The 20306-nt window shown below is 46.0% G+C and overlaps 1 protein-coding gene across 4 annotated transcripts in view; it reads left to right on the top strand.

The window, feature by feature from the left end:
* Positions 1 to 20306, top strand: part of CELSR2 (cadherin EGF LAG seven-pass G-type receptor 2) — a 118267-nt gene that overhangs the window by 40791 nt on the left and 57170 nt on the right. For all 4 annotated transcript variants that reach the window (XM_083617778.1, XM_083617776.1, XM_083617775.1 and 1 more), the window contains exons 2-3: positions 3679 to 4323; positions 19532 to 19754. In XM_083617778.1, coding sequence (XP_083473904.1) covers positions 3679 to 4323; positions 19532 to 19754 — 868 coding nt within the window. The remainder of the gene's footprint in view (positions 1 to 3678; positions 4324 to 19531; positions 19755 to 20306) is intronic.

Below are 20306 nucleotides of genomic sequence, written 5' to 3'. Positions count from 1 at the left end.
GAAAACTTTTACTATATTTTACTGTAGTATTTTGTCTGTGCAGGCAGAGCTTGCTGTGACTATCTTACAATGGTCATCCATTTATATCCTTTTGTATTCCTAAGAGTTTGTGCATCTTTTTATTAGTATCCTGTTCGATACACCTAGTATTAGAGATTCAAATATGCAAACCCACAAGAGGAGAATGTGAACCTGTTCAGAATAGGTTGAATAGGTTCCTAGACTGGACCACCAATCAACCGCTCTGTCTTGTTGGGAGTTTGTTTCAGTTTAGCTGCCTGCATCCAGCACCCTGTTTCTTCTGAGCACCATTCCATAGCTGATTCCAGTGCTTTTTTCCCTTAAAAAATGTTTAGGGGTACTGTCATTTTGACTCAAGAAAATCACCATTTTATAGTTCAAATTGGGAAAAATAAATACAGTAAATGGACAAAAGTACAAAGATTCGAAAAATGTTTAGGGGTATGCGTCCCCCCAGAAAAAAAGCACTGGCTGAGTCAGTATCATCAGCATTCCTTCCCCAAACCCTTGAAATAATCTCCTCTATGGATCTTATGTAAACAAAAAGTATGGGGGATGAGATGGCACCATGTGGCACTCCACAGGCATCTCCTGCAAGGTGGGGCAGTAAACCCCCAGCACTGTTTTGTGCCATCTCACTACTGGGCAGGCCAAGCAGTGGCCCCAATATCCATCACTGACAGTTGGCTCAGAAGGAGACTATGATTGATAGATGTAAATGCAGCCAATAGGTATAGGAGAAAGATTCGGGGCTCGTCCACACTTCCACTCACCCTGTGGCTAGAAAGCATGGGGCCAAGTGATTTCCCCCTTGCCCCTCTCCTTTCGCAGGGAGAACTATTCTTTAGCTCTAAATCGGAACAAACAGCAATCCACGGAAAACCCGATTGCTGTTTGCTCCGATTGAGCGCTAAAGAGTGGTTTTCCCTAGGGAAAAGAGGAAGTGTGGATAAACCCTCACTCTAACCACCCAGTAAAAATTTATGCAGATGTATGGCCAAAGCCATTTCTGATCCCCAGGTGGGTCTGTAACTTGACTTGACTTTAAAAGCAGATCTTTCAGGACAAGTTAAGAAGGTTCTAGCCATGAATGGAGAAACCATGCCTAGATCTTTCCTCTTGGCAGAGAAGCTCTGAAAGAAAACCTCTGCTCCTAACCTCAGTGCCCTGTTAATGACTCTGACCTCTTGCAGAGGGTAGGAGGCCCTCTGCTCCTCTAGCAGGAGGAGTTTCATTAATGAGATGGCAGTTTGATAATGGAAGCAGGTCACAACATCAGGAATTGTGGAGCGAGGAGGGTCTTTAAAGGGATGGGAGGAGTGGGAGACGATATCTGCTCGCAGACATAATTTACTGCAATGTCACATCTAGCCCAGTGCGGTTGCAAACAGTAAATACTGACTGCAATAATTAGAAAGGACTTCTTGGATAATTTGGCGTATTTTGATTTTTTTATGCTGGTTTTCTGAGAGTTGCTTCATGCTGCGTTACGATTAAAGGTGGGCCCCCACATTCCTGCCTATCGGCATTTCTCGAATATTCCTCTCAGAAAGATGGCACCACATGTTTAATAATTTTAGACAAGTATTCATTTGTGTAAAAATATGTCGCACCATGCTCCTAAGAGGAAAGGCTGCCTGGGGCTTCTGGGAACTCACTTCAAAATAAATTCTGCTCTGCTTTTTGGGCAAAGCCCTGTTTCCTGGATGTTTTCGGATATTTGGTGCCCTTCCAGTGCCTACAGAAGAATCCCCGGGTAAAAGCTTGTTTGTTACCTTCCCTGTTTGGAACAGTTGAAGTGCCTCTGAGGGTAGAAGCGGATGCGAAATCTCCCTTGTAAGATCAGGTACAACATTATGTGTGACATTACATCATTGCTTTCTCTCTTTCCACTACCAGCAGCTGACGATGAAGCACAAAAGTGTGATGGGATCACATCACACATCATATTTGGTCCTGGTCTGCACATGCAGCCAAATGAGGTGATAATGAGCTGGAGGAGTCCTGAGGTGGTGGAACAGACTTGAGGGAGTCCTGACATTTTTGAGTGCTTTCCTTTAAAAAATAAAATAACTTATCAGGGATGGTATAGTAGTGGTTTTCCTCTATCGGCAGGGGATTCGAAGGTTTGGTTTTTATTTGCAAGAAACTCGGTACATGGGGAAACAATTCAATATTACAAGGTCTGTCCCACCCAAAATGGCAGTCTGGAGTAGAACAGTTGACTCTATTACCTCAGGAAAAACCATCTGATTCTGCTGCATTCTCTCGCAAAAAGAGAGCTTTTTTGGTGGTGGTTCTCCCACAGATGGGATGCTTTCTGTTGGGAAGCTTGGCTGGCACCCACATTGTTGTCTTTTTGGCACAAAGTTAAGGCTTTTCTGTTCTCCTAGGTCTTTTAAGATCTGGATTTACATCCTTACAGTATGGATGGTAGTTTTAGTGTATTTATTTGTTGGCTGTTTTAGTTCTGTCTTGTATAGTATATCCTATCATGCTGGTTTTGTATATTTATATGCAGTACATACTGGCTGGTTTTATATTTGTATGTCTCCCCTCTGGTTGTGTCTGTGGTTTTACTGTAGTATGTTTTTATTGTGTTTCCTTTTTATGCTATATGACACCTAGATAATTTATTTTATGAGGCATCAATAAACGTAAGAAATAAATGAAACAGACAGTGGCATTGTAACTGGACATCTTCTGTAAGAGGGGAGAAAGTAATATGCAAACTCTGTGAGCTCGAGATCTCTTTGAAATGTTATTTCGGTACTAAGAATCTAGATTGTTTTTTTATTATATTTACATTGTGCTTTTCTTCCATGATGAAACCCAAGATGGCATGCATGCGATTTGGCCATGCCTGAAATGCCCCTGAATGTAGCTAACGGGTGCCTGATCTGACACTGGTAGTTATCAGGTAGTGATAGCTAGAAACGAAAATGCAGGCAGTCCTGGAATTCCATAAGGGGCTGAAAATATTCCTCCAGGCCACTGTTCAGGTGAACGTAATGGACAGCTGAAAGGAGGTGGTTTTTCAGATATCCTGATCTTGATCTCTTTAAGGCTTTACTGGTGTGTTGTTGTTTTTAAACAAACAAACACAACAACCCACATTAAGTTGCACCCAGAAATAAACAGACTATAAGCCAGTGTAGAAAAAACAAAATTGGATCATAGAAACATAAAGTTGGGAGGGACCTCAAAGCTTCCCCCTATGCAGCACCCCATGGCCTCCAGGGGGTTGGGAGATACCCCCCCCCCTGAACAGTGTGCTGTGGAAGGAGAAATCGTTTCATAAGACAAGCAAAAATGCTTTCATTGAGAACAGAGCAGTCTCCTTAGCGCTAAGTTGAAGTCCACCCTTGGTCTCCAGTGGCCATCCAGACATTGGTCTCTTCCTCTTCCTTGCTGATGAGGGTAGAGCCAATTCCTTGATGGACCAAAGTAGCCAGGTTGAAGCCGTGAGACTTACCCTATACAGAAGGTGCAGAGCAGTGTGTGTTGTGCTCTTTGTTTTGGCAATGGTGAGTGCCAGAACTCCTCTGTCTCCACTCTTGTCAATGACACAAACTGGTTTCTCTGCTTGAACCCTCTGTACCTTCCTCTGTGCTGAACAAGCAGCATTAACTCTTTCCTCTTCTCGCTTTCCTACAGATGGGATCCACAGTGTGGCAGCCCAGTGCACTCTCCAGGTGACCATCATCACTGACGAGATGCTGACCAACAGCATCACTCTGCGGTTGGAAAACATGTCCCAGGAGCGCTTCCTCTCCCCGCTGCTGGCCCTCTTCCTGGAAGGGGTGGCAGCCGTGCTGTCTGCTTCCCGCGACCACGTCGTCCTTTTCAACATCCAGAACGACACGGATGTGCAGGCCACCCAAATCCTTAACGTCAGCCTCTCTGTGCTGCTGCCGGACGGGGCCCACGGCGGGCGCTACATCCCCTCCGAGGACCTGCAGGAGCGGCTGTACCTCAACCGCACACTCCTGGCTGCCATCTCGGAGCAACGAGTCCTGCCCTTTGACGACAACATTTGCCTGCGGGAGCCCTGCGAGAATTACATGCGCTGCGTCTCGGTGCTAAAGTTTGACAGCTCGGCGCCCTTCATTGCCTCTGACACCATTCTTTTCCGTCCCATCCACCCAGTCAACGGCCTTCGCTGCCGCTGCCCGCTTGGCTTCACCGGCGACTACTGCGAGACCGAGATTGATCTCTGCTATTCCAACCCCTGTGGTAGCAACGGGCACTGCCGGAGCCGCGAGGGAGGATATACCTGCGAGTGCCAAGAGGGCTACACAGGTGAGTGTTGGCTGTGCTTTTCTCATGCAGTATAAACAATCCGTCCCATTGCACAACTTATTGCTTCCTTCTCTCTTTCATCTTCTGGTTTTTCCTTCTGTTCTCTGCTTATTTATTTTCTTTCTTTTTTTTGTGTATGTAATCACTGTTTGAATTAGAAAAAAAAGAGAAAAAGAAAGATCAGGACCACAGTACAGTGGTACCTCTGGATGCGAACGGGATCCATTCCGGAGCCCCATTCACATGCTGAAGCAAACGCAACCCACATTTGCGTGTCTGTGCATGCGCGGATTGCGATCCACCACTTCCGCACATGCGCGTGATGTCATTTTCAGTGTCTGTGCATGCGTGAGCAGCGAAACCCGGAAGTAACACGCTCTGTTACTTCCGGGTTGCCGTGGAGCACAACCCGGAAATATTTATCCCGAAGCTACTTCAACCTGAGGTATGACTGTAACTTAAATTCTGCTCTTAGAAAACTTGGATTTTTCAGACTATGTCAGTTTAGTAAATTGAGCCCTGCTGCACCTCTTTAATAGCATTGCGTAGCTTATTCTATTCCTCTTAAGTGCTAGGGGCTGGGTTCACACTCCTGTTTACTGAGCGCTCACTGCTTTTCAGGTTTTTAATGTGTGTTCACATGACCCACGTTATTCAAAATGCTTTATTATCCTGCACTTTGTTATAAGTTATTCCTGTTTGATGCCAGCTTCACACTGATAGGAGTCCTTGAGATGTTTTAATTAGACTTTAGGCAAGGTGAGAAAATGTTTGCATAGGGAAAAGACATCCCTGGCCATGTCTGTTGATGGCATGCCGACACCTGTGTAGCGTACACAAACAGGAACGAATTTAAGCTGTGCTCATGTGAACAGCTGGCAGGAAAGAGCTGTGTGAAACATACCAGAAAATGAAACAGAAACCCAACTTCTAAGGCAGTAATGGGAGCACTCCCTTCATCTCCTGGCCACTATGGATGCCACTCAACCTCACCTCACCTGACTCCTCCTGGCTTCTAAGATCTCACCAGGTATTGGACCTAATTTTTCAAACCTGCCTTTGCAGCTCTAACACCCAAGTAAAGATGCTGACTTCTGCCCCTGCCAAATTGTGTGTGCTTACGTGGAATGGTAGAACTCAAAGAAATCTCCCTTTGCTTTTCTCTCTTTATATGCCTTGATTCTTGCGGAGTCCATTGCCTTACTGCGCTTTGCTTGGGAGCAGATATGTTTCTCTGAAGGGCAGTTAATGAGGGATGCGAAAGTGATACCCACGCTACTTGTTGTCTGGAGCTGGGCTATATTAGGAACACATTTTGGGGGTGGGGAGGGCAGCAAGTTTCCCTGAGATGGTTCTCTGCTTTAGATCACAGGAAGATGACCTCTCCGTGATGGCGTAATGCTAGCAGGGATGGACCTTTTCTTTTCTGGGGCCGGCCTACTTAACATAGTGGGGGCCTGCCTTGGCCCCGGGGTGTCGCTCCTATTTGCATTCCTGCTGCTCTGTTGTGTTTGTGATACAACAGATGCAGCGGCCGGGATATGAATGGCCCCTTGTTTGTGCCCCAGTTCAGCCGGATTTCTTTGCACAAAGGGCTGGACAATGGCAGGCTGGCTACAGATTCCCCGATAGCTTTCCCAGTACGGACAATGAGCAGTTCTCCTCTCCTGACCCCTTGCATATTGCTGAGAGATAAAAGCAATAGGAAACAAGTCTTGTGTGGCTGTGCATGTGTTTGCCTGTCTGTGTGTGCCTCTCGGTCACTTGGCCGGCATGCTTGGTATGCTCAGAACTTGTGATTCCCATTACCTATTGGTGTAGCAGCTTCTCCCAGTTAAATAGTCTGTTTAAGAAATGGGCCTTCCTGCCTCCAGTCTATAATGTATCTCAGTCTATAATACAGTAGTACCTCAGGTTAAGTACTTACCGGTAATTCGTTCTGGAGGTCTATTCTTAACCTGAAACTGTTCTTAACCTGAAGCACCACTTTAGCTAATGGGGCCTCCTGCTGTTGCTGTGCTACCGCTGCATGATTTCTGTTCTCATCCTGAAGCAAAGTTCTTAACCTGAGGTAATATATCTGGGTTAGTGGAGTCTGTAACCTGAAGCGTATGTAACCTGAAGCGTATGTAACCCGAGGTACCACTGTATATACAAAATTAACTTCATGCCACATCAGGGAATTATCCAAATTTAATCCACCCCCCTTCTATTGGGGTTACAGCACATGGGGAAATTTAACCAACCCCTCTCCAGCTAGGACTCTGATTGGCCTTTCCCCCCTAAGTGCAGCGTGTGGGTGCTTGGGGGGCGGGATTTTTGCCAGGACTGGGGAGGCTCATAGGTTCACAAGAGATGGATCTTCTCTCTTCCTACCTGCAGTTGCAGCGGTCCTCTTCTGCTTCCATGCCCTCAGAGGCGGATTTAGGGGAGTGTGACCAGTTCGGTCTCACTGGGTGCCAAGCCTCAAGGGCGCTGCAGGGCACACCAAAACTATGATTTAGAATGGAGCATGAGAAGCAGTGGGTGGGCATCTAACTTTGGCATTGCACAGGGTTCCGCTGAAATTGGAGACTCCAAGGTCTGCCACTGATGCCGTGAAGGCAGAAAGGGGGAAGGGAGCATCTTTTTACATAGCTCCGCATAGCAGGAGCCTTAGAGGTCTGAGGGCAAAGCCTAGCTGAAAATATTGGAGACAGGGAGGTGCATTGTTTTGGATCTGTTGCTGCAAGCAGTGATCCAGGAAAGGGGTTTCTGGTACTACAGGTGCCCCCTCCCACGCCACAAAGAGGATGTCTGTGTGACTTTGGTGGCCTGCTGCCTGCCATTGGGTTAGCCCAAGGATATGAACACAGCCTAAATTCTCAAGTACCAATGTCAAGTGATCAGCTTGGTTCTGTGCTGTGGTATGTTTATTTTGCAAGTCAAATGGGAAGGGCTTGGTTCACAACTTGCAGTGTGTGTGTGTGGTTGTTGCACCCACAACAATGAAGAATGCAGCAGAAAGGGAAGGAGAGTTACTGCTGCGAGTTTGGCTAGGTCCCCAGCACCAATAGAAGCCCCAGCTTTGGCGCTAATCCTCTGCATGATGTGTGTCTAAAAATCCCAAGTCCATCCCCTTGTCTGTGCTAATCGCCTAGAGTGAAATCTTCTCCCACGCCTGCTCCTACAGATCATCTGGCCCACCCACTCAAATTGCTTGGCCTTCCCTGGGATCCTTGCAGGCTTCTTCTCAGAGTCTCTGTCCAATCATCTCAGGTCTTGCATCATTTCTCTGGGATGATCTGATCCGCTTTTTTTGAAAGGCCTCCAGATTCTGTGCCACCCTTTGCCTTGACTGGGATTTGGGCCTGACCATCTGCTTAGCGGTTCTCACCACTGGTGGAAGTGAAGCTTGCCTGCTGTCCATTACTTTTTCCATCTTCACGTTCCAGGCCACAAGGAAACATGTGTTTTGTTTACTGTTGATTATTAACTTGTTCTGTCTATTTAAACCACCTCTAGGAATTGGAACCCTTCAATTAAATAAATGCACTATCCCACCCTAACAGCAAGGTAGACGGGCTGGTTTGGAATGTTGGCTTTGAATAACAAGGCTGAGAAACTTAGGATACACCTAAAGAGCCACTGCAGCAGAAACACCTCACAAGCACTCCCGCTTGCACAATGCCCCCGTCCCGCTTGCACCCCCAAAATTGGCTTGTGGGGAGGGGTCAGGAGAAACCCCAGAGCAGCATTCAGGGAGGAGAGGGGAGTCGTTCTGTCTAGAAAGCATAGGTTCTTGTGCATACGGAACATTAATCATAGTGCGATGCTGAATTCCATCCTTAATCTCGATTATGGAAATAAATCTTAGATGAATTAATGTAGTGGTATTACTAAATATGCAACAAAGCATAAATAAAATAAGTTCAGATGATATATATATATCATTCCCTCACATTCAAAGACAGACGTAGCTTTTGCATCTGGCATAAGGATGAGCAGCTTAAACTCTTTTGTTCTGAATGCAGCCGAGTCCACTTGCCCCCCAGCTATGATACAGCGTTGGAAAAATCTTTCTTTTATTATTGTTGTTGCTTTGTATACCTGCACCTGGTGAAATGTTTGCTTTTCTTTTTCAACAGTTAGAGTTGATGCATTAAAGTATGCCCTCTAGATCACGTCTTTATCTCTTGCTCTCTTGACACCTACACAGCAGCAGTTGTCTGCGTAAAACTAGGAACGGTACACTGTCATCAACTTCCCACAATCTTGGTTCCAAAAACCAAAACCAACAAGAGAAGCTGAAAACAGTAGTGGTGGTGGCCTGTTTGACCCTTTCCTTTCTGTCCATTCTCTTGTTTGAAATCTTACCCCGGCTGCTTTTCTCCCCATAAGCGAAAAGTTATAAGCACCTGTATACTATCCCCCACGGGATGAAAAGTATCAGATAAGTTAACAAGGAGTTATTAGTAGCACGAAAGGATAGTAGCTGGTGTGACTAGAGGACTAACAGTGAATTCCTGTTAACATCCCGCTGAACAATATATTCCACAGAATGCCATTGCAACTAATGTTAACCAGAACTCACTTTTAGGTCCCCAGGTCTTAATAACAGCCAGCTGCTGCCCTCATTCTATTTCAGTCTTCCCCAAACTGGTGCCATCCAGATGTTTCTGACTACAACCCACCTCCAGCCCCAGCCAACATGGCTGGCTGGCAGCATCTGCAGGATACCAGGTTGGGGCAGGTTGCTCTATTTATTGTGGAGAATCATTATGCAAAAATAGTTGCAGTATTAGCCACACTGAAAATGCATGTAAGGTAATGGAATCCAGTGTTATTGCCCATGCTGACCAGAGCGATGTTGAGCAATAGGGCATGACCCCTCCTGCTTCCTGTGTTACAAATCAAAGCTCCTCAACCTGTTTCCTTTTGTCCCTGAGCAGTGGTGGCTGGTAGCCCCTGGACCTGGTCAGGGAGCCTGTGGCCAAAGGGGCTAATAAGGTCACATGGTCAGGGCCAAGTTGTTCTGGTTTTCTTTCCAATCTCCCTTGCATAAGCATTGCAGTTGTGTAAAGTGCTCAGTGGTTAACTAAACTGAAAAGTGTCTCACCTTGGTTTAGAAGGGGTCTCTGCCATCACAATTGCTAGCGTGGATTAATGTCACAATAACCATGCGTTACTTAGAAGTAATCCCCAATAATTTACATGGCGATAGCTTCCAGCTTGGTTTGGAGCCGAAATTGTTTATGTAGTCTTAAATGCCACACAGTTAACAAGGTCTCCTCTCCCCCCCAACTTTCAGCCCTATGGAAAAAAATTCGCCCCACCCCACCTTTTCCCACTTCTTTTCCTTCTTTCCAGAATGTGGAGGGATATTGAACGGACTAGGATGCAGGAGACCAGGGTTAAAATTGGCGCTCCTCTGTGAAGCTCCCTGGGTGACTTTGGGCTATTCACTGTCATCCCATGTCTGAAGTTTGTGAGGATAAAAATGTGGAAGAGGAGAATCATGAAGGCCACCATAGGTGGGACAGAACCAAAGTGTTCTATTTGGAGGAGATATGTACCCAAAGAATTTAGAAGAAATTACAAGCTGGACACCAACAATTAAAGCGTTGCCTTGTCATAAACCATTGGTCCGTCTAACTCAGTGTTGTCTGCACTGACTGGCAGGGGCTCTTCAGGACTTCAGGCAGGGTTCTCTCCCAGCCCTACCTGGACACCCTGGGACCTTCTGCATGCACAGCAGACGCCCCACCACTGAGCTTTGGCCTTTCCTCTAAAAGCCAGCATGACATCAAGGGCCCAGGGAGATGGGCTCTCCATAGAGAGGCTAGTTAAGTTCTTTCCCAAAAGAATCTCTTGTTCCTGCAGGGTCTCCAGGAAAGGCAAATTCCCGTGTCCATGCAAACGCCCAGTAGGGTGATGTTTCTCTGCCCAATGTGTATGAGGGACCCTGAATAGATTGACCGGGCAGAGAGGGAACTGGGATTCTCATTGGATGGCCGCACGCCCCCAACCACCATTCCCTGATGTTGCTCTTTATTTCTGCTGTGGTTGTTCCTTGCATTGATGCTGACTCTCCCTCTGCAGGTGGAGGGGGGAGAGGGAGGCAGACAGCGTTGGGGGGGGAGGGGGAACAGGGGCTTTGTCTGCTCAAGATTGGGGAGGGGCGCTGTGGGAGAAGGTTGGTTTCCTTGGCAACCAAAGCTGGTCACTAGGGTGAGGGAACCAGAAAGAGGCTGGGAATAAATCTTCTATTCAGAAAACCCTTACAGGGTTGGAGATGGGGGGGGGGGAGAGGAGATGCTTGTCAAGGGTGTGAGGAAGGGGCTGGGGGAGTAGGGGGAGGGGCAGAGCAGAGAAAGGAAAAGCTTTGATTAGAGAATGGGATGCGACAGAAGAATGAGCCCTATGAAAGGGAAGGAAGTGTAGTCATGCCTTTACTCGGGAGGCTTTTGGAGTGGGTGGGGTTTGGGGGAGGTACAGTGAAGTTAAAATGTCCTGTACCAATTGTACCTTGGACAGTCCCAGCACTATCTATGACAAGCAGTGATGCAACACAGAGTTTCCAACACCTTGTAGTAATATTATTATTATTTTACTTGTACCCTGACCATCTGGCTGGGCTGCCCCAGCCACTCTGGGAGGCTTCCGACAGAGTATAAAAAAAACACAACGAAACACCAGACATTTTAAAGCTTCCCTTCAGATGTTCTGCTGCCAAGGGCAATGGTAATCTTATTAACCTGCTTATTGTATTTATGTACCGCCTTTTTTGCCAAAGCATCTCACCAAAAGCTTGTGAGTGTCCCTGAAGTGATCCACCCTATTAGTAAAAATTGCTTGATGCCAGTCGCGGCTTCCATTCCTAGGCTGAGTGGCAGCTTTGCCAGATGATTTTCAGTGGGGCCATGGTGCAGGCTAAGTGTATGTGAGAGAAAAGATCAACTCCCTTCCTACGTCCTGCAGTTTTGCTTCTGATCAGGCTCCCCTGGGGCTAGAACAAAGTACGTGAATTGCAATCATGCATTTTGTGCTTCGTCGAAGTTTGGCTAGGGTGGGTATGCATCTTCAAAAAAAGAAATGCATTATCCCATCCCAAAGACAAAAGAGGGTGCATATCTGCATATAATTTGTATAGATGCAAATATAGAAAAATTAACTACAATTTAATTGAAATGCAGGATATCTCATCATAGTGAAGAAGATTAGGCCCTGGTGACCTTTGTGCCTTCTTCAGTCTGCTGTCCAGGTGCTGAGTTTTGAAGAGCAACTTAAAAGCTCTGGCTCTTTCTAATTATGTTTATTTTTTAAAAAATATATATGTTTAAACTGCTTTGGAGAAGAGAAGACTTCAAATTGAATCAGGGCACATGGCCACCTTCACTTTGGCCCTTACTACAGACTAACACTGTTGCCAAAGCGTATATTTGGCTCAAGTCCTGTGCCTTCTATGATTCCAACAAGCGTCTGCTTCTTGCTTTGGCTGGAGTGTACTAATAGCAGGGAGATCTCTGTGCCCATGCTCTGTATCTTTTCCATGCTTTGGTTTCTTGTATATGACATGAAGAAAAGGGCACAGAATATCATCTCAGAAGCACGTACATTGCGTAAGAAATCTTTTAACTAATGCTTCAAAAAAAAAAGGGGGGCTCCTAAATTATTGCTGCAGGTCAGTGGCAGGAAGAGGTGTGAGCAACTTGGATGGGCTTTTTCAGCCTCACTTCAGGGGGCACCATCCACCATGGGCAAGGTAATGTCAGAGGTTGTCCTCTCTGGTAGTCACCATAACTCCTGAATCCCTATGCACAAGTCTTTGATGCCTGGCATTGGAGAGGTTTGTAGCACTGCTGCATTTAGCCACACACTACTGGGGGGGACTTTCCCAGCTTAGCTCCTTTTGCAGCAAATGCTTCTTTTGATAAAAAGTCATGTTTATTACTTGCAAAAACAGCATTCAGGAGGGAGGGTGGAGAGCAGATCTACAAGTAATGTTGTAATCCCTGTCCTCCACACACTTTCTTTGCATCTCAGGTAGCAACAAGGGGGCCAGCTAATATACCTTGTAGGACTGGATTTGGCCAGGAGGCCTCCAGTTGCTGATCCCTCTCCTTTAACATGACCGCAAGCTGTTGCTCCGCTTAGTGTAGATTTTTGTAGCAACTCCTTTTCTTTTTCCTAGGCAGCAATTTGACCCCTTCCTTTTTTGCAAAATGCCCATGCAGCTTAACAATGTGCCTTTGGGATGGAACAGCAGGATCTCCAAGTTTCTATTAAATTATCCCCGCAAGCCAGCCTGGGGTTTTGCAGACCAGCAACAAGATGCTGCCTCTGCAGTCTGTCGGTCTGTTGCGTCACATAACCAGAAACCTTCAGAAGAGCTCCTAGAAACTCCCTTTAAGGCTTGCTTCCACTTCAGGTGCTTCCTGTTCATTTTGCGCTTCAAGGAGATTTCATAACTTTTATCTGGAGGCCTGAGCGCATGTACGCATGAGTATGTTCCAGTGATTTCATCAGGACCAAGTGATGATACTGCATTTTCTAGATCTCAGCCAAAATTATTCATTATGTACATGCTGTGCGTCTCTGGACATACTGCAGCCATAGAAGATACATTTGCAGGTCTCCCAGTGTTTGGGTGGAACATTTGCTCTCTTTGCCCAACCCAGGTGAGGTGTGTAGCTTCTTCAACAAAGGCATGGAACTTGCCAATCTCTGAAACAATGCAATGCATTTTGAAAGCTCTGCTCCATAGTGTGTACATAATGAAGCTGGGTTCCTGTGACCACTCCCAAATTGGTGATTCATCACTAACTGTAGATAGCACTGCACTCACCCTCAGCGATGTTTGGATGATCTTATCTCAGTTTATTAAGCTCAGATGTGCACAAGATCCTTGCTTATGCAAGCAGCTTCTTTGCTCCTCCCTTTGGCAGGAGGGCAGATTAAACCTGGAAGTCTTTAATTAACCACAGTTTCCTATTTCATTCAAACTGGGAAACTGTGGTTTACCAGCTTCAGAGCAAATCTGGATATTATACCACAGTGTAAAGTTATTTTAATATAATAGCTTGATGCTCTGACCCTAGTTCTCCACTTTGAACTTTGGGAAACTATGATTAATTAGAGGCTTCCTGTATTAATTGTAATGCACATGAAGGGTGCGGTGAAGAGGCTTCACAAACAAGCAAAAGGCTAATGCATGCTTTGACTTAATAAGCCAAGATAAGATTGAAGCAGTTCATTGTAATCCACAGATCGCACTGATTTACTCATATATTCTCTTAAGGGCATTGGCTATTACCTACAAGTGGGTTGCACCCTGATCTATGGTGGGTTGAACCAATGGCATCACCACTGGGTGTTTTTTGTGTGTGTATGCAAGTTTTCTTTTTGAAAGAGAAAGTTGATAAGGAGAGATCAGAGGCCAATGGGGAGAGAGCTCATTTCACTTTAACAGGCATTGAGGAAAAGGAATACCGGTAGTTGTTTGCTACAGCTTGCAATATAGCAATGAGAGAAGCTGCAATACTCAAAATCCTCTCTTCTATGCATCAGTTAAAGATGCAAGAGCTCTGTCCTTCTTTGGATCTGATCACAAATAGAGGGGAAATTTGGACATATAAATTAAAAAAACAAACAATGGTCCCAGGTTGGTCCGATGACATCTGATAGAGGATTTTGGAGTGTGACAGAAGCCTAGTGACAAAAGGTGGGATGTTGGCATGGGGATTCCCTTACCACTGCAGTATTACAATGTCTCTTGGGAATCTTGCCTAAATTGCAAACCCGTATTAAAGCATGTAATCCTAGGCACACTGATTTGGGAATATATCCCAAGTCCCCATTCAGCTGAGTGGAACTTAAAGCCAAGTATATATGCATAGGCTCAGACTAAAACACAGGACTTTAAGACCTGTGCAAACATGTCCTTCTCGATGGGAGTCAGTGGGCAACCTCCATTCAGAAGAACCCAGCTTCTTGTCATTCCTCCCTCACTTGTTGGAGTCTTCTTCTCTGGTCTGAACACAGCAGTAAAAGAGAGGGAAAGGGAGATGTTGACAAACTGGAAGGGATTTAAAAGAAAGCTTTGAAGATTACAGAGAGTCTTAACAGGCAAATAATATTTAAAGAGACGGCTGAAGGGAAGGGTGTACCCTCAGGAGAAACAAATGATTAGCAGAAAGCATGTTGGAATTTTCAGATATTGTAAAAAAAGGATCCAAGAAGGAAGAGTGGGAGAGAACAAATGCTCTCTAGACTTGCTGTGGATGTGACAAAGAACAATGGGTGCGGATGATAGGAAATGATAATTAAGTTATCATTTAGGAAGTGGTGGAGCTGAGTCTATTTTGCGATGCCACACTATTCAGCATTCGGGGTGGGGTGGGGGACGACTTAACCTTACTTAGAAGAAAAAGTGGGGGGAGAGTTTCAGCCCTTATGGCTACATAGCTAGGCTTGACAGTGTGTGGGCAATGCCTAATGAAATCCCAGAAGCTGGAGGAGGGGGCTCAATTTCAGATTTCGTCTACAGGTTGTGAGGCTTTGGTGCCAGGCTCAGCTGCCTGTTCCCCCACCTCCGCTTGTAGAAGCAGAATGAACTATGCAAATTAAATAAAGATATGTAAAGTGGCTTAATCTATACAGACTAATCTGAATTGTGATTACTGTTATGGCTTACGTGGCAGTGGCAAATCAAGGAATACAAAAGTATGAATGTCTGCTATCTATGCGCAGAATCTTCTGATTCCTCCTCCTCTTCCACACAGTCTTGGGGAAAACCTTTTTAAGATTTGTGGTTTGCAAATTATAAGTTTGGCTTGTTTGGCACTAAGCCATGAAAGTCTGTCCCCTTCTAATTTCAGCTTTTGCCCTCTTCTGCTGCCAGACCTTGCTTTTTAACCCCATGGTCTCCTGCAGTATCTCCAAACCACCCCTTGCCCTGGGAACCTGGAAATGAGTGTAAACCACATTAAAACAAGAAGCTGCCTAATATATCAGTCCTCTTTACTGCCAGCAACACAGGGGAAGAGGTTTTTCTTTCCAATAGCACATGATTTGGAAGTGTGCATTGTGTCTTTGAAGATGTGATCCCACTGTTAAGCAGTTTCCATGATTATCAAAGCAGGCTGCATGCGTGCTTGTGGGGCATCTTTGTTCTTTTCAATCAGAGCCTGCTACATTTGCAGACCTTTTGACTAGTCAACTTTTTCACCAAAGCAGGCGGGATTTTCCAGAACTCTGGGAAATTAGACTGAGCGGTGCTAACTCAGCTTGCTGTCCAAGGTTTACACTCTTAAAATTCAGCCCCAAACCTGAATTTGTGGACAAAGTGAGGTCAGAAAAGGACAATTTCGTTTATAAAATTATTTTTATAACCCCTTTCGTTCCTAAGAATGGCTCCCAAGAAAGGAGGTGGAGAAAATAGAACATTTAAAGATACTTCCCATAATATGTATGCATGTGAATATATGTGTGTTTGCACACAGAACACTTTGTCAAAAGGCAGGGACTATATATTTCTGTCCAGAAACAGTACCTGAGATTACGCTATGGTGTTAAGATGAGCTTCTAATTTGTCTGCTAATTTTTCATTTTGCTTTAGTGATAAGTTCCAGCCACAACCAAACTCAGGTTAGCCTCTGGGATAAAGTATAAACTGATATCAAAACTGTTAACTTCAAGAATCATAGAGTTGTAGAGTTGGAAGGAACCAGTGGTGTAGCGTGGGGGGTGCAGGGGGGGCCGGCCGCACCGGGCGCAACATCTGGGGTTAGGGAAATCCATGGGTTAGGGGGCGCAAATCCACGGGTTAGGGGGCGCAAATTACTTGCCTTGCCCCGGGTGCTGACAACCCACGCTACGCCACTGGAAGGAACTACGAGGGTCCTCTAGTCCAACTCCCTGCAATGCAGGAATCTTTTGCCCAACAGGGGGCTCAAACCCACGACCCTGAGATTAAGAGTTCCAAGCTCTACTGACTGAGCTAGTTCTTAAGATCTTTGATACTGTTCTAAAGAACTCCTGGCCTTGGACTCACAAGCCCTTGTATGATTTTAGCCATTCTGGCTATAGAGAAGAGTTAAATAATGCAAAAGAGTATAGTGTTGTGGTTTGAGTGTTGAATTATTTCCTGGGAGACCAGAGTTCAAATTCCCCTCAGCTGTGAAGCTCTTTGGGTGTAGAGAGCCAGTGTGGTGTAGTGATTAAGAGCGGTAGTCTCGGAATCTGGTGAACCAGGTTCGCGTCTCCGCTCCTCCACATGCAGCTGCTGGGTGACCTTGGGCTAGTCACACTTCTCTGAAGTCTCTCAGCCCCACTCACCTCACAGAGTGCTTGTTGTGGGGGAGGAAGGGAAAGGAGAATGTTAGCCGTTTTGAGACTCCTTTGGGCAGTGATAAAATGGGATATCAAATCCAAACTCTTCTTCTTCTTTGGGTGACCTTGGGCCAGCCAAGTCTCTCTCAGCTTGACCTACCTCACAGGACTGTTGTGTTAAAATTGGAGTGTGGGAAGAGCCATGTATGTTGCTTTCGCTAACTTGGAGAAAAGTTGGGACATCAATGCAATAGTAAAACAAAATAGCAAAATAAATATGTCAGCACTGGATAGCTCAGTATGTTAGAGCATGGTGATGATAATGCCAAGGTTGCAAGTTTGATCCCCATACGGGACAGCTGCATATTCCTGCATTGCTGGGGGTTTGACTGGATGATGCAGTTCTATGATTTCATGTTAACATTTGCCATTAGAGTAACCAACTTCAATAACAACACAGAGAGGGTGGGAGAAGAAGATGGGGGTGCTAGCATTGCCCTGTCTCCCTCCTTGAGTTCAGGTGGGAAGCACCTGCAGTGCGGAGTCTGCTCCATTTGTTTCGTGTTCCTGTGCGTTGCCCCCCCCCAAAAAAAACTTGTGAAGGGCAGTGGGGGGCAGAGCTAGCACACTTCTTTCAAACTTTCCCATTGTGTGTTGTTTTAACCAGGAAGATAGATGCCTCAATAGGGCTATGAATGATGTACACATCCACATTTTTTGATGGCTTCATCCTGAGTCCAACACCTATTGTTTTGCTGATTTGAATCACAGGTTTAGATTTGAGGACAGGACCATGGCCTTGAGCTTTTGGGGGGGCCTCCCTGCATAATTGCTGTATTAAAAGCTTTGACAGGTGAATTAATTAAAAAGAAAGAATACACCAGCTGAGCGTTTGGCTGTCATCTCTCATCAGCACATGAGCATCTTCGTTGCAACACCAAAGCTGTTGCATCTCAGATTATTTTTTATTGCCAGCAGTTGAAAGGTTTGATCTGGTTCTTGGCAATTGCCCCTTATAGGGACAAACCCCTCAACTTACCATACTTCTTTCCCTATCTCCAAAGGCACAGTTAAACACCTAGTTGCCTGTATTAGACAACCCCAGTGATACCAGACGCTTCTTGTATTGAAGGTTTCAAAATCATACATACTGTGATTGAGTGATATGTGTCCTATTTCACAGTTAAAGGTAAAGGGACCCCTGACCATTAAGTCGTGACTGACTCTGGGGTTGCAGCGCTCATCTCACTTTATTGGCCAAGGAAGTCGGCGTACAGCTTCCGGGTCATGTGGCCAGCATGACAAAGCCGCTTCTGGCAAACCAGAGCAGCGGAAATGCTGTTTACCTTCCCGCGGGAGCGGTACCTATTTATCTACTTGCACTTTGACGTGCTTTCGAACTGCTAGATTGGCAGGAGCAGGGACCAAGCAACGGGAGCTCCTTCTGATCGGCAGGTCCTGGGCTCTGTGGTTTAACCCACAGCGCCACCTGTGTCCCAGCTCCACCCGCGTCCCAGTTTCAGTTACTTTCCAGCAAATCCCTACTCCTGGTTTTCTCTTTCTCCTCAGCCTTCTCTTATGTAAAAAATGCTGCCTCCTGCAGCGTCTGGGGAAACTTTTCCTCCCTCCCCAAGCTTTATTAACCATGAACCCACAAAATTTGGGATCCCTCCCATTTAGCAGACATGACATCAGGAAACCCATGACCGTTTCCTTCTGGAATAGGACTGGGCGATATCTGGTTTTCAACATTGTGATATATCACCAGCTAAACATTGCAATGTACGATATATCACAATGTCTGAAATAAGGATGGAGCCATGTAGCGGCATTGGCTGGCTTCATGGTTTTCCTGCATTGTGATTTTTGCTCTTGTGATTCGCTGTCCCTGCAGGAGGCAGGGAAGAGCAGAACTGGCAGAGTTAACAGGGGCTGCAGGAATCGATAGAAGCATTGGACGTCTTCACAGTTTTCTTAATTGTGATTTTTGCATAGTTCACACACACCCACATCATGATTCGCGATATATTGCCAGGTCAAAAATTGTGAAACCGATATCATGATATGGACTTCAAAATGGTTTTGGGTGATATATCAGTATTTTGGCCAGTCCTGTTCTGGAGCAAACAGTGGCTGGTGAGGAGGGATGATGTATTTCCCAGAGATGCGCTCAGATGCAGAGCATAATCCTGAGCATCTTGACTGAGAAATGAGCCCCAGCAAGTTCAGTGGGATTTGCTTCATAGCAAGTCCGGTTAAGAGTGCAGCTCTAGAGGGCAACCGTAAGCATTCTTACTTAGAAGTCAGTCCCACTGCTTTCAGTGCTGCATAGGATAACACCGTTAAACTCTTCCTGGTCATGCTCTCGCTGAGTCTCTTCCCTGCTGCTCCTTATTTCTGTCTGGATGCTTCTGCTGCCCCCTTTGTGCAGCTCTGCCTGCTGCCTCTGCTGCTCATCTTGCAAGTTGGTGGAGCATTTGGTGGACTGGCCCTCTGGAGACGGGCCGGCTTCAAATCCCTGCTGAGCCATGAAATGCATTGATTGGCCTTTGGGAACTTATCCTCTTAGTCTCTTAGTTCCCAGTATGTGAAATGGGAATATTAATGATCCATCCCATGGGGCTCTGGTGATGATGAATAAAGATAAGGTTTTAAAGCACTTTGCACTTCAGCAGTTTTTTATGAGTTACCTAGCAAGGGTCTGTCCGTAGGCAGCCTGTGAGCGTCAAGGCACATCCTTCCAGAGGGCCCTGCACTGCACCCCTCAATGTTGGTTGGCCTGGAGCTGCTTTGAACTGTTTCCCTTCCTGACCATGAGAAGGTTGGGGCCTGCGTGGCGAAGCTCCTGTATGTTTGTGTTGAAGCTACTGATGGCTGCTCTCTGCTTCTGCTGCAGGGGAGAACTGCGAGGTGAACTCCCGCCTGGGTCGCTGCACCCCGGGGGTCTGCAAGAACGGCGGCACCTGCGTCAATCTCCTGGTGGGCGGGTTCAAGTGTGACTGCCTGTCAGGAGACTATGAGAAGCCCTACTGCCAGATGAGCACCCGCAGCTTCCCGGCCCACTCCTTCCTCACCTTCAAGGGACTGCGACAGCGATTCCATTTCACCATCGCCCTCACGTAAGTAGCACTTGGCTTTGGGGCCGGGGGGGGGGGGGGAGTCCAGGGCAGAAGTTGCCATGTCCCCAAACATCATTTTGCTCTTTGTAGCACTCTGGATTAGGAGGCACTGGGACACCTGCATTTATTGCTACCATTTTTTAAAAATCTATTTTATTTTGACATTTAGAAACCCACACATGTCACATAGCGTAGGCATAACTACACAGGGAGTAACTTGACTCACATCACCTACTGAGTGAGATCGTGGCAGAGGCAAGATTCAAATGGGATTTCCTGATTTGCATCCCTGTTTGCCACTGTTCTATGCAAGTTTTCTTTTTCTTCTTCTTTAGCAAAACTAAAATAAATGTATTCAGGAAAATCCCAGGGAAGAAGACTGGGGGCTCATCTACACTTTTACTTGACCTGTATTTTGACTGAACCATGTACCGATTAATTCCCCCGGGTCTGAGAGCTTTTATTGTTGTTCTGTGGCTGCGCCTTGCAACAATCCTGTCCTACCCCCTGAATCAGCTCTTATCAGATGCACAGAAAATCTGAAGAGAGATT

This window comes from Podarcis filfolensis, assembly GCF_964270895.1.
Source record: "Podarcis filfolensis genome assembly, chromosome: 6".
In the NCBI taxonomy this organism is placed as follows: domain Eukaryota; kingdom Metazoa; phylum Chordata; class Lepidosauria; order Squamata; family Lacertidae; genus Podarcis; species Podarcis filfolensis.
Note: the sequence above shows the minus strand (reverse complement) of the source record. Positions and strands in the feature narration are given on the sequence as shown.